At 36.8% G+C, this 12456-nt stretch overlaps 1 protein-coding gene across 4 annotated transcripts in view; it reads left to right on the top strand.

Moving 5' to 3' along the window:
* The window catches only part of UHRF1BP1L (UHRF1 binding protein 1 like), a 46564-nt gene extending 37606 nt beyond the window's left edge, over positions 1 to 8958 (top strand). For 2 of the 4 annotated variants that reach the window (XM_015628566.2, XM_015628564.2), the window contains exons 18-21: positions 2550 to 2806; positions 4990 to 5098; positions 6009 to 6178; positions 6909 to 8958. In XM_015628566.2, coding sequence (XP_015484052.1) covers positions 2550 to 2806; positions 4990 to 5098; positions 6009 to 6178; positions 6909 to 7034 — 662 coding nt within the window. In that variant the 3' untranslated portion in view covers positions 7035 to 8958. Of the gene's footprint in view, positions 1 to 2549; positions 2807 to 4989; positions 5099 to 6008; positions 6179 to 6908 lie in introns of those variants that run through there. The other 2 variants (XM_015628565.1, XM_015628567.1) reach the window with 2 other exon arrangements.
* The last annotated feature ends 3498 nt before the right edge of the window (positions 8959 to 12456 follow it).

Raw genomic sequence — 12456 nt, 5'->3', positions numbered from 1 at the left:
GAGGGAGTAAATAGTATGAACATGCCACCTTCCTGCTCTTGTGTGTATCTACAGCTTGAACCTCTGATAATAATAATGCTTCTCAGCTGATAATAGGAGGCTTGTGCACTGTCTCATTATTTTGTGGATAGAAAAGGTATGACCTGATTGGAATCTCCAAATACTTCCACTTCATATCTCTTCCTTTTCTCTTTCTGGTGGGTACCTGAATGGGTGAGCCATCAACACTTTTTTTTGGTTTTATGAATTGCTGGTTACTCCTAATCTATAACATACATCTTCTCTCCACTATGATTTCTGTATTGTCAGGAATCTTATGTAGCTGCTGCTGCTCCCCATGTCTCATAATCATTTCTATTAGAACAAAAAGAGGAAAAGTTTGGAAAAAGCTTGAGAAACAGGTCAAAAGAGACTGTTTAAAAGAGTTAATGGTAACAAAATACAACTACAAGAACATTTGAACAAATATGTACGATAATATCCCAATAAAAGCAACCTCCTTCTTCAACACCTTTAATAAAATTTTCTTAAGTGCTGTATTAGCAATTGAAACCAATAACCTGAGGAACCATGCAATGCAGTGAATACTCAAGTTATAATTACAGTCTACAAGATGTTCTGGATGAAAATAACTGTTTAAAATCTACTATACTGTTAATGCAGTAGATGTAAAAAGGGAATAATGTGGCTAAAAGCTGGACTAAGTTGAAGGCTACATGGCAGCTGTGCAATTCCCTGCAGGGCTGGATGCAGGACTGCAATATTGCAATGATCTTGCCTGGCAGCAAATGCAAAAGAAGGCGGGATGGAGTATGGCAGAGGTGTTGTGGGAGGGCTGTGCTTTTACTGAGATTTTACCATGCTGAACATGCTTGTGAGAAGGCAACAGCAGTTCACAGCAGCTTCCAAAAATTTTAACACACTTTTTATTCCATCTTCCCTTGACACTGGCCCTTTCAGGTATCTGCAGGATAACTAAAATTGTCTCAAAGATGAGGTTGAATGTGTGGTCTTTTCCTCTGCTCTTTTTGTGTATTTAGGGTTCTTCCAGCAATGATGCAAGCACTCTCTTCAGCTGCAGAAATGCTTAGGGCACCAACTGCTTATTTCTTTATCTGTATGTGTGGGAAGTATATGTGCCCTTGAGGGAAATTAAGTTTCCTGAACCAGTTGCAGAGATTCATTGAACTGAGTGGTCATTGTTCTTCTATCTGGAGGGTATCTCTTCTTCTCCTGGGCTGCCGGTAGTTTATTCACTTCCCTCTGGACTGAGCCTAAAAAGATAGTTGATACTTATGGTTTGGGTTGGTTGCTTTGTTTTCGGGGTCAGTTTTGTGGGGGAGGGGAACATGAGATTTAGCACTTCTTAAACACTGGAAAGATTTAAGGATGGAGTTGTGGGTGTTGGTGTTGTGGAAACCTCTGTTCACAGAGGGAACAAAGGGAGAGATTCTGGTTCACAGCAGAGGATGAAGATTCTCATGTGTCTTTGCCTTATTGACAGTGGGTCCATCTACCCCAACTCTAGTGCCAGTAGATAACTGTGTAAGTCCTGACTGCTGCTGTGGCAGGTCATCCATGAACTGGCACACTATACAGGAAGAGGAACACAATTAATGTACAAATAGGAAAGCAAATCAATTATGTTGTCAGGCTGCTGTAGCTCTAAGCACTGTCTGTTGCATGATGAATTGACGTAATTTGGTTGGTTTTTCTTGAGTTTCTTTCTTGAGGTAGCTTTCAAGTTTCAATGCTTGTTTGTTTTATAGTTTCTGTGACTGTGATTCTTGTCACAGAGATAATTTCTGTAGCTCAGCCATCATAGATGGCTTGAAAACCATGAGATGACTTGAGAATCCCACAGCATAACTATTTTGTACAAGAAATGGATACTGCTCAAGCACCTCATCTGGTTACCTTAAATTTTTACTTTATTTTAGTTTAGTTTATTTAGGTTTTTAGAACTTTTTAAGTTGAATGTTGCAATAGTTTTTACTGTATAAAGATACTGAAATTAGCAAGAAAGTCATAGAGTTTTTTAACATTCAAATCTATTGCCACTCAAGTAATGCATATGTGGTCATATTCTCTATCTTACTGCATTGCTGTTTATGGTTCCTAAGTCAGGAAGTTCAGCCTTTCCAAGAAAACACCTGCTCTCATGAGAGAGTGAAGTGACTTTAATGTTTTCCTGAATTGAAATTTAAGGACTTAGTGGAAAAGCATGCAAAATAATTGTTTTCCCATTGTCAAGACACCAAGGAAACACACTTTTATTTTTTTTTTGTGGATGGTGATAGTTCTGCATTGTCCTTTCTCTTGTCACAGTGAGGTAGTAGCCCTTATACGTACTCTCTATTTTTTGTATTGAAGTGATATACTTAGAAATTTGCTCTGAAGTTCTGTATTTGCAACACTGCCTTTTATGAATAATAACTCTATGGTGCTTTTTGGAAAATCAGTTGGATAACAGAGGCAGAAATTACATCATAATTGATTTTTTTGTAACTGCAAAATTTTAATGCAAATTTGTTTTCTTTTTGCAACAGGTTCTGACTGTAAATCTGTGGCTGGACCTGTTAATTCATCACCTGAGATTAGTCTGAGATGGGAAAGCGGGCCTAGTGCTGTTGTACATTCCCTGCTAGCTGTAAAAAATGGGTTTCTTCAGTGTCATGTGGAGAACTTCAGTGCTGAATTTCTAACATCTTCTCTCACAAACATTCAGCATTTTCTAGAAGATGAAACTGTCGCAGAAGTGATGCCCATGAAGATAAAAGTTTCTAATGCAAGGATTAATTTAAAAGTATGTTAACAATGAGATACTTGGCTGCTCTAAAAAAAATTGTGTTCTTGTTTCTTTGATGATAAACTACTAATCTGGATACAGTTAACTTCAAAGAAACTGCTATCATGCTCTGAAAGGTCTTTAGATAACACTAAAACAATTTTAAAATCCATAGATTTGGTTAGCTCTGTGGTATGCCTGGAGGGGAATTATCTGCATGACCAAGCTATTTGTATGAATTAATATTTTATACTATTTCCTCCTCTCCCAAATCTTTCTTGTAGAGTGATACTGTCTGGGAATTTCATATGTAAGGTAGATCAAGCTTCTAGAGGCACAATTTGATTTTTATGGTTGGGCTTTTTTGCTTAGAAAAGGATATGGTTTTCTAATTACAAACCATAGATTTTAAAGGTTACTTATCTCTCCTAGTTGGAGGGATAGTTCTTGCAATGAAAGTTCTGTACAAAATAAGGAAAGAGGTTATGGAATTCCAGTACAAACCATTTGAACACTGTTTCTTACAACCCAAATTTCATGTTCTGCTCTACCTAGAAACAGATACTAAACAATGCAAGCATTTTTCAGCACCATATCTTAAAATATTAACAATATTAACAATAAAACATTAAGAAGACACTTAATGCTCAAGTCTCTGCTCAAGTCCCCTAGGGAACTTTCAGACATTTAAAGAAGATGGTGAGTTCTGTGCTGTACAACCACTGAATACAAAGATAAGGACAGTTTTTTGAGGGGTGTAGAAAAACAAAGAAACAAACATAAAGATAATTATTACATTGCTTTGGACAGTAATAATCACTCATACAAACTTTGAACAGGGTGAGGATTGGAAGAGCAGCTCCAGTTCTCAATCTGGGGCTAAGGTCTTTATTCTGCCAAGATCATTATTGACTGGAAAGGCAGTTGTGTTCTGCTAAAGAATACATCAGTATTCCTTCCCTCAGTGATACAGCCCTTCCATCCCCTGAAGATCTTGGGGCAGTCTTTTAGAGCTGTTCCTCCTCTACAGGATTAGCATAGCACAAGCATTTTCTGTAAGAACTGTGGATCTGTTCCTCTCATTTCAGTGGATCACAAACATGAATTCCCAAATGGAAATAACAAAGTCTTTACATATAGTCATTTGCATTTAAAGCCAGGATTGTGCTAGTTTATTGGCAAGAAGGCAGACTTATGCAAAATGTTCTTGAGAAAGCAGCTGCTTGAGATGGGGAATGTACAATAATAAACTGGCAACAAGATTCTACTTGGCAGTAAAAGCACTGAAGTGCTCACTCAGCAGTGCACACAAGTCATGGTGAAGTTACTTATGATGGTTAACTGCAAATTTGACATAGAGATGGTTCATTTCTACAGAGTTGTTGGGTATTAAAGAGCAAGAAGATATGGTTAAAATGTGTGCCGCATCTCCTATTCAATGCAGTATGTTCTTTGATTTTTTCTGCATGAGACTTGATGCAGTGTGTTTCATGGCAAGGGAGGAATTTAAGAAATTATTTTATTGCTTGCATTTTCTGCTGCAATCTCAATGCTGTTTCAAGAAACTGTGGAACCTATATCTCAACGGCTTTCTTGGTACACTATTACTGCTGATATGTATAGTTTCTGATTATACTGGCTGTGTTATTCTGTTTGACAGGGATAATGAACTATAAATACTTACTGGGGAGACCCCAAAGAAGTAATTTGTGAAGGTTCTCTTCTGTTAGATACAGTAGTATAACGAAACTGCAGCTGGTGTCGTCCCAAACTAAATTCTGACAAGACAAAATCTGCTCAAGAACGATAGCTGTACCCATTCAATCTTTAAGTAGTTCAAGGGAAAATCAGATACTATATAGCACAGGCTTCTTATCTGTGATTCAGAGAGCTCCTGAGCTAACAAATGTCTTGAGTTGGGATATAATCTTATTGAGATGTCTGTAAAAACACTTTGAAGTATTTTAATAGGACTGTATATTGAGTTCAGCAGACTTACTCCAGAGATAATTTTCAGCCTTTAATACAATCCCTGGGGGAAAAAAAAATTAAGCCAAAGTTTAGTGGAGATCCCATTAGAAGATTCTGCTCTGAAACATTCCCTTTCAACTTTCATTAAGTCCACTTATTTTTAAATAAACATCCCAATTATCTATTTTGATTTCCTTGTTAACTCTTTTTTTATTATGTGTATTTTTTAGGATGATAGTCCACGTGAAAATCTTAAGGCATCTGAGCTTGTACCCATAAAACTGCATATTGACATACTCTGGATAGAAAGAAATGATGATGGCACTTTTCTCATTAGAGGTTTGTATGTTCCTGCACCTTCATATCTCAGTTCTGTAATCCTGTTGTTTTTTCCTTTTTGCATACATGGGACTAATTATGAAAAGATAACTGATGATAATTTGTGTAAGCTGTGTTGCCATATGCCATAATTCTAAGTGTAGTCACAAAAAGGAAGATTATCTTTTTGAATAGTATATTGGCTGTGAGAACTCACAGCTGACTCAACCTGGGAGAAATAAAAATATGCTTATAATGTCATCAGGATATGCTTCATCAGTGCATATCACTTCATCATGATAACTTTAGGGTTCCTTTGTTGCTGCAAAACAAATTAAAAAATTGTCTTTCTTTAGAGATTACCAAGGTGGTTACCATTTTTGTTGTTTTGTGTTGCAGCTAGTAGTAGAAACTACTGTAAAACCATGACCCTGACTTTTTCCCTTGATGTACAACAGTATATTTTAACAGATGTTATAGTGCAGTTCAGTTACAAATGCTAGAAAGTTTCTTTAATGCCAAGTAATTAAAGTTATTTTCTAATTTAAAAACTTGATTCTGCAGGTTTATCACACTCTTTACTCTTTAAATGTAAATGCAATCTTCAGAGAGACCTGGAGACAGTATGTTAGTAGCAATATTAATAGTTCTCAAATTTCTGATTATTCAGAGTGCATATTCTGTGGTGATGATACAGGTTGGTATAAAAATGTGTTTATTTTCTCCAGGCTGGAAGTTACATATTGTTTCTTTCATCTTCTAAAAGGTTATGTTTTTAATTAAATTTTATTCTTAAATTTGATTTTGAGAGGCAAATATCAATGTACTTAATATTATATTTGTTTTAGGCGGGTTTAATTTTGTATTGATAAGAATAAAGCTTAAAAAATTTTTTTTGACAAAATCCCTGCACACTATTTCTGTAATGCAGACAATCAAAAAGTAAATGATGTGTCAAAGATGAAGAATTCAAGCAGTACATTGCAGCAAGCAGTGGGATCTGTTGAACGTAAAACACAGGACCAAGCCACGCAAACTACTTGGGAAACACCCAGACCTTGTAAATCAAGCAGGGATTCATCTGAATTCCTTAAAAATGAGGTATTAAGAATTCATTTTGCCTTCACCTTGCTCCCTCAAAATTATATTACAATCATTATTAATCATAATTTTAAGGCTGTCTGGGGATGAGCCTTAAATACTCAGAACAGTGATACTCTTCTGTTTAGAAGTCTGTTTGAGGTGGAAAATATGGATTGTTGATATTATAGTGTGGTTCAGCAATTTAATACTGCTCTCTAAATAGTGTAGTAATACACTGCACACTGACTTTTCCATTATGTCAGAGGGAGTTTTATAAGGGAGTTTTATTCTCCCTATCTCCCTCATTCATGTACCACACAACTGCCAAAGACAAGGGACTTGGCTGTTTGGTCAGACCCTTACTAATCTGTCATACATAGATTTTGAATGGATGATGACAGAAGCCACACAATATTTTGGCTGTTTTTCTTACTGACTGTCTTTCTGGTAAGAATCTGTTCCTAGAACTTAGAATCTCAGGTCATTTCCATTCCTCTCCAGAATCGAAATGGCATAGCTGAAGCACTGGCTATCCCACCTTTTGGTATCAAATATGGTATCAATTTAATGGTATCAATTCTCTCCATGTTCTACACTTACTGAGAATCAGTTGCAGTTGACTCGGCCTCAGCAACCCTCCACCCAGCAATGAATGGGAGCATTTGGTATTTTAAAAGTTACTGTAATGGAAAAACTCATCAGTATGGAGGTATACTAATAGGTTTCTTTTCTAACCCGATCATTTCAGCTTATTGAAGAAAATGAATGTCTCAAACAGGAACTAGCCAAAGCCAAAATGGCTCTTGCTGAGGTCCAAATGGAAAAGGATGCTCTGCTTCATCGCATGAAGAAGATGAATGTTGATCATCAGTAGGACAGTGTTCTATTGGTGCAAAGCATCCTCATCAGAACTGCAAGTGGTGGTGGTACCTAAAATACTGTCTGCAAATCACTTGAAAATGTGGTTATTTTTTTGCTTACAGACAAAGTTTTTTCATTGCAAAGAAATTGTTTGTGAACCAGGTACTATTCTGAAATTATCATTAAGCATTGTAATTTTTCTCAGCCCATTTTAAATTGAAATGATTTTGGAATAACCAGTTTATACTGTACTTTATTAATTTACTGAGAAAAAAAAAATCATATCATCTACTTTTAATATTATCAAAATAAATGTTATATTTAAAATGTTTTCTGAAAAGTGGATGGTTCAGCAATGAAAGAAGGTGCCTGGGTACATAAGAGTCCATGTACCATGCCTCACTAACAAGGTGTACCTCTCTTTCTAAGGTTATGTTGTTTGATTGTTGCCAGAAGATATCTATACAAGAGGTTACATTTGCACTATGATGATACAGGCTAGATCCTCTAGAATAGTATAGCTACTGAAAATTAAAATACCAGCCCTAAACTGGCCCTACATTCAGTGTAATTTGCCCCGAGAGGATTTTAAGTATATTCCTCTGGTGCTATAGAGTTCCATATATCCTTTCCATATGCACTCCTAAAATAAAACAGCAAATGCTGGAGAATTTAAATAAGAGGGCATACTACTGGGCTTTCCTTCTGCATGAAGGTCCACTGTATCTGTACAGCTGATGCAATTTACACATTCACACTTAATTTTTCCTTGCTGTGTGAAGAGGATGTAGTCCTGATGTAGGATCTGGCCCTTTGTGACAGGTGAGCTTTGAGCCATTTTGCATGCATGTCTGATTCCTGCACAACTTATCAGACATGCCCAAGGATTTGGTTCAGTTTATTTAAATAATGTCAGCGTTTGTGAGGGGGAAAAATCCTACTGGGATTCATTGATTGTATATTGCGCTTTTTTTTGATAAAAAAAGCTGTAGAGAGTCACTTAATTACCCAATGAAATTGTGAGATTACATGAAATGTAATTATACAGTTTTAATAATGGGTGATTTGTACAAATGGAACAATAATTTTCAGCTAAAAAATGGTACAGATGAAAAGTAAAAAAGCACAACACTGTAAAATAGAGACTATAAGAGTGTGCTTCTAAACAATTTAGGAAACAATGTACAAAACCATACATGCCTGTAAGAGATTGTCTTTGCTGGAATTAAAACTGATAGAATAATTTAACTAGTGACCTTGAATCTGACAAATGAAAATCTTTTAATTGCTACCACAATTGTTTCTGCTCCATAGGATGTTGGAGGGAAGTGGGAAGTTCTGTTTGTAGATAAGCAAACAAATCTCAAAAAGTATTTAGTATCCTGTGGTTTGACTTTGCATATTCAGGTTGTCAAACCAGTTTTAATTAAAATGGTTTTCATCAAAACTTTTTGAAGGGCACATAATTTGCACTGCTGGAAATAGTTATTGAAAGTGTACAGATTTTAATCAAGAACTCTGTGGAAGAACTGGTTCAGGCAATATTTTAAAGCCTGCCGTATGAATTCCTAGTTGAAACTCTTCTTAATGCCCATGGAAATTTCTATTATTCTGAATTAGATGAAAAAATAGACATACAATATTTCTATTAGAGAAGCAAAATATTTGTATTTAAATAGTTGTATTAAACAACACAGTATTAAATATGAGTGGTGCAATTACACATAAATACAATGTCAGATTCAGGGGAGGAGTTCTCCTTTGGTTTAACTCTGGATGGTACTATTAAAGTAATTCTTATTTGGTTTATCCTTGCCAAGATCTAGTTGGAATTATTCTGAAGAAGGAATGTATAGAGTGCTTAGTAGCATGTTGCTAGAATATTACATTGAGAATTATCTAATTTTTAAAAAGAAATAAATAGCAATATCAAATGACTGGGTTTTTTTACTACATAAAATAAAACTTGCTTTTTTTTTTTTTTTTTTGAAAAAAACCAAACAATTGCAAATCAAATCCAGAATAACAGCCCAAACCCACCCTTCTCAGTACAGTTGTTGAAATTCAGGGTATCACTTCCTAGCACTTCATTATAACTGAATACATTTCTCCTTCATGGCTGTTGAACAGTAATGAAAATCACCAGTGGACAGTTCAGAGGAGATGGGTGTGTTTGGTTGTGAGCTTGACAATACTGAGATTGACAGTACTGTGTCAGATGTGTTTTGCTATTGAAAAAATCTACAGAGGGAGAGTTAATAAATTAATGTTTGAAAGTACAAAGTTAAACTAAGCTCTAATAGGCTGTACTAAACATAGTTATGAAAAGCCTCAGAATTAAAAAAAAAGGCTTAATTCATCCTCAAGGCTCTGCTGGTGTTCATAGCTTCCTTCCTAGACAGGAAGTTTGTACTGTCAGTAGAGCCTCTTGCTTTTATTCTGCAAAGACCTAAATAGAAGATAGTTTGGAGAACTTAATTGCATATAGAAAACTGACTCCAGAAGTCTGGTAGGAAAACTGTTACCGTGTTTTGTTTTACATTTTCTGTGGAAATTTAAACTGGTCTACAGTTTAGCTTAACACTCTTCATCTTTTTTAGAAATGTTGGTTTAATGTCTAATGAAGCTTTCACATTAGCTCACCTGAAAGAGGCTGTGCCCTTTCCCATGCTTGGCCACTGAATCCTTCTGGCATGTGCTGTTCCAGTTCTCACTGCAATTCTAATTTTGTTGGTAAGCAGCAGTTTTAAATCAAAATTCTGTGGCCTTACAGTATTACTTATAAAAGGCTCAGTGAAGAGGGAGTTTTGTAGAGATCGTACCTACTCAGGCCCCTTCTGTCTAAGTCCTTTATTTCCCACTTCCATTAGCCATGTCTGTTTCTCACTTAGCAAATTATTTGGGTGTCTTAATCTAGGATCACAAGTGATCTCTAAAGGATAACTGCTAGCTGCAGAAAACTTCCTATGTCTGCCATGATAATGGTTACCTTTATTCAAAATAATTTTATAATAAATGTGGGGAGACTGTGATAATAAAAGTAAAGACTTGTTTCAAGCATCTACAATTCCAAGAGTACAAAATGTATGTAAGTATAGCAGAAGCAAACTCCCTGCAGTGACCAGATTTCAGGTAAGTAATGATGGACACAATGGTTTCTATATAAAATAATGTGCTTGTGTTGGTCTAGTTCTTAAAACATTAATTACAAAATGCTTCAAGTCGATTTTCAGCTCACTGTTGTCATCTGCACATTTTTAGAGAGTACATCAGATTCCAGTTCAGTTGTTGGTATAAATGAATGTATTTTTCTCTGCTGCAGGAACAGAACATCACCTCTCTGGTATGTTAAGTAGCAATGACATTGTGGGCACTTGCTGTGAAATCCACTAATTCACCCCTCCCAGCAGGGAAATGAGTTTTTTGACAGCCCTGCAATACAACCTTATCTTTTTTTAATTCCAACCCATGCCACTTCACTTCTGCTGACTGACTTTTGAATAGCAGCCTCATTTCCTGTGCCTCATTGTGAACCCAGTGGCAGGCTTTGTAGTGCTGGAGCACAGCTCTAGTGCTGAGGCTCACGCGTGGCTCCCAGCGGTGCAGCACCAAGCAGCGTGCTCAGCTCAGTCCGCTGAGCTCTCTGGCAGTGACCTCCTCGTCTTAGTAACAACAGGAACCCCGAGAGCACTAGCAGCACAAAGATCATGCTAATCGCCGTTAAGGGATGCAAAACTTCGATAGGAATAGTGGTCTTTGCTGGAGGAATGAAGCTTTGCTTCTCAATAAAATCAGGAAAAAGCATTAAGATTGCTGGTAAATAAAAGCTGTGTAGTTGTTTACAGTTTTAGGTATTTTTAGCATGCTTATATAAAAAGAATTGTTCTGATTTTAAAGTTTATGGAAGATATTTTTGAACACTTTAATGTTTCAAGAACTTTTTTGCAACTCTCAGCTTCTCAAATACTATAGAATGTCTTGCAAGTATGTGTCATGCTACATGCTAGCTGGAACAAGTTGCAGGAATTAAATCTTCAAAAATCAACTCAACTCTTAATAGCCTGTGTTCTCTCCCATCATAAGGGGTAACTTCTACATCCCAAAGAGATGAATCTTTCATATTGCCACCGAATTAAATGGGTAGATAATAAGTTTTTTAAAAGGTCGTTTTTTGGCTTTGTCTGCCATTGCCCAAACCACTCCTAAGCAGTTACATTAAAGTATCTGTATTCTATTATTCCTTCACTGTCTCCTGCCTTTCTTTTTGTTGCCATCACTCATTTTAGTATGAGTGGAAGAGGAATATATGCATTTCCTAAAGCTTTCTGTCATGTAATCTCAGTATTAAATCTTAATGTAGTTTTAACAATCTCTGAGAGCATTGTTTTGGAATTAAAATAGGATGTACTTAGGCCGTATTTTCTTTGAGAGTAAGAAGGCACTTTGTGGAGCATAATGCATGAACCAGTTAATGCAGTTTTCCAAGGACAGAGTCTGTTTGAAACCACCATGATTTAATTTGAGTTAGGTAATCGGTAAGTATTTTAAACATATGACAGAACACGGACAAATGAGCGCTTCGGAAGCGGTAGTCTGAGGCAGTAAGTGCTGAATAAAGAGGCACCCTCTGCACAACTTATCTGTGGAACAAATCCGCAACCCTCATTCCAGCGGTCCCGCGGAAGGTGCAGCGGCCAGGAACGACTTGTGTCCGTGTAATGACACGGTTGTAGTACCGTGGAGTTTGCAGTGAGCATTCCAGTCCCTGGCGGTGGATGTGCTGCGGGTGCGCCCGGCCGCGCCGAGCAGCGCTGCCGCCGGGGGGCGCGGCGGGAGCCGTCCCCGGCAAGGGTCACCGGACACACAGCCCGGAGCTCCCGTCAGCTTCCCACGCTCCATTTCATAGCGTGACTGGAAATCAGGCGGTGGGGGGGTTTTTTTTCAAATTTCGATACCTTGGAGTTGTTTCTACTGCCTTGTTGTTGTTAATTTAGATACCTTGGAGTTGTTTTTTCTACTTGCCTTGCCATATGTTTTCCTCTTTAAGTAAATCACATGAACTGCCTGAACAGTGGCAAAAGAAAGATTTTCTTCCCCCTTTAAGCTTTAAATAAATTATAAAAACTTATTTTTCTACATATTTTCCCTTTTACGTTAAGATTTTTATCGCATTTTTTTGTGCTTCATCTCTTCATTTATCTCTTAAAACTGTAGAATAAATTTTTCTGGTTTTCCTGTCCTTGTAGAGATTAAAAGCTCCACCTTGATGTCAACAATTTATTTGTTCAATTTCCTTGCTAACTAGAAAAACCCCTCGTTTTTAATAAAAGGAATATACAGAGAAGTTTCCTATGTTTCTCTGGGAATAACCAAATGCAATCCCTTACAAATGCTTACCTTACCCACCTTCGCCAGATGGTAATCTAACATGACAG

This window comes from Parus major, chromosome 1A, assembly GCF_001522545.3.
Source record: "Parus major isolate Abel chromosome 1A, Parus_major1.1, whole genome shotgun sequence".
Classification (NCBI taxonomy): Eukaryota; Metazoa; Chordata; class Aves; order Passeriformes; family Paridae; genus Parus; species Parus major.
This window is presented reverse-complemented; position numbering and strand designations above follow the sequence as displayed.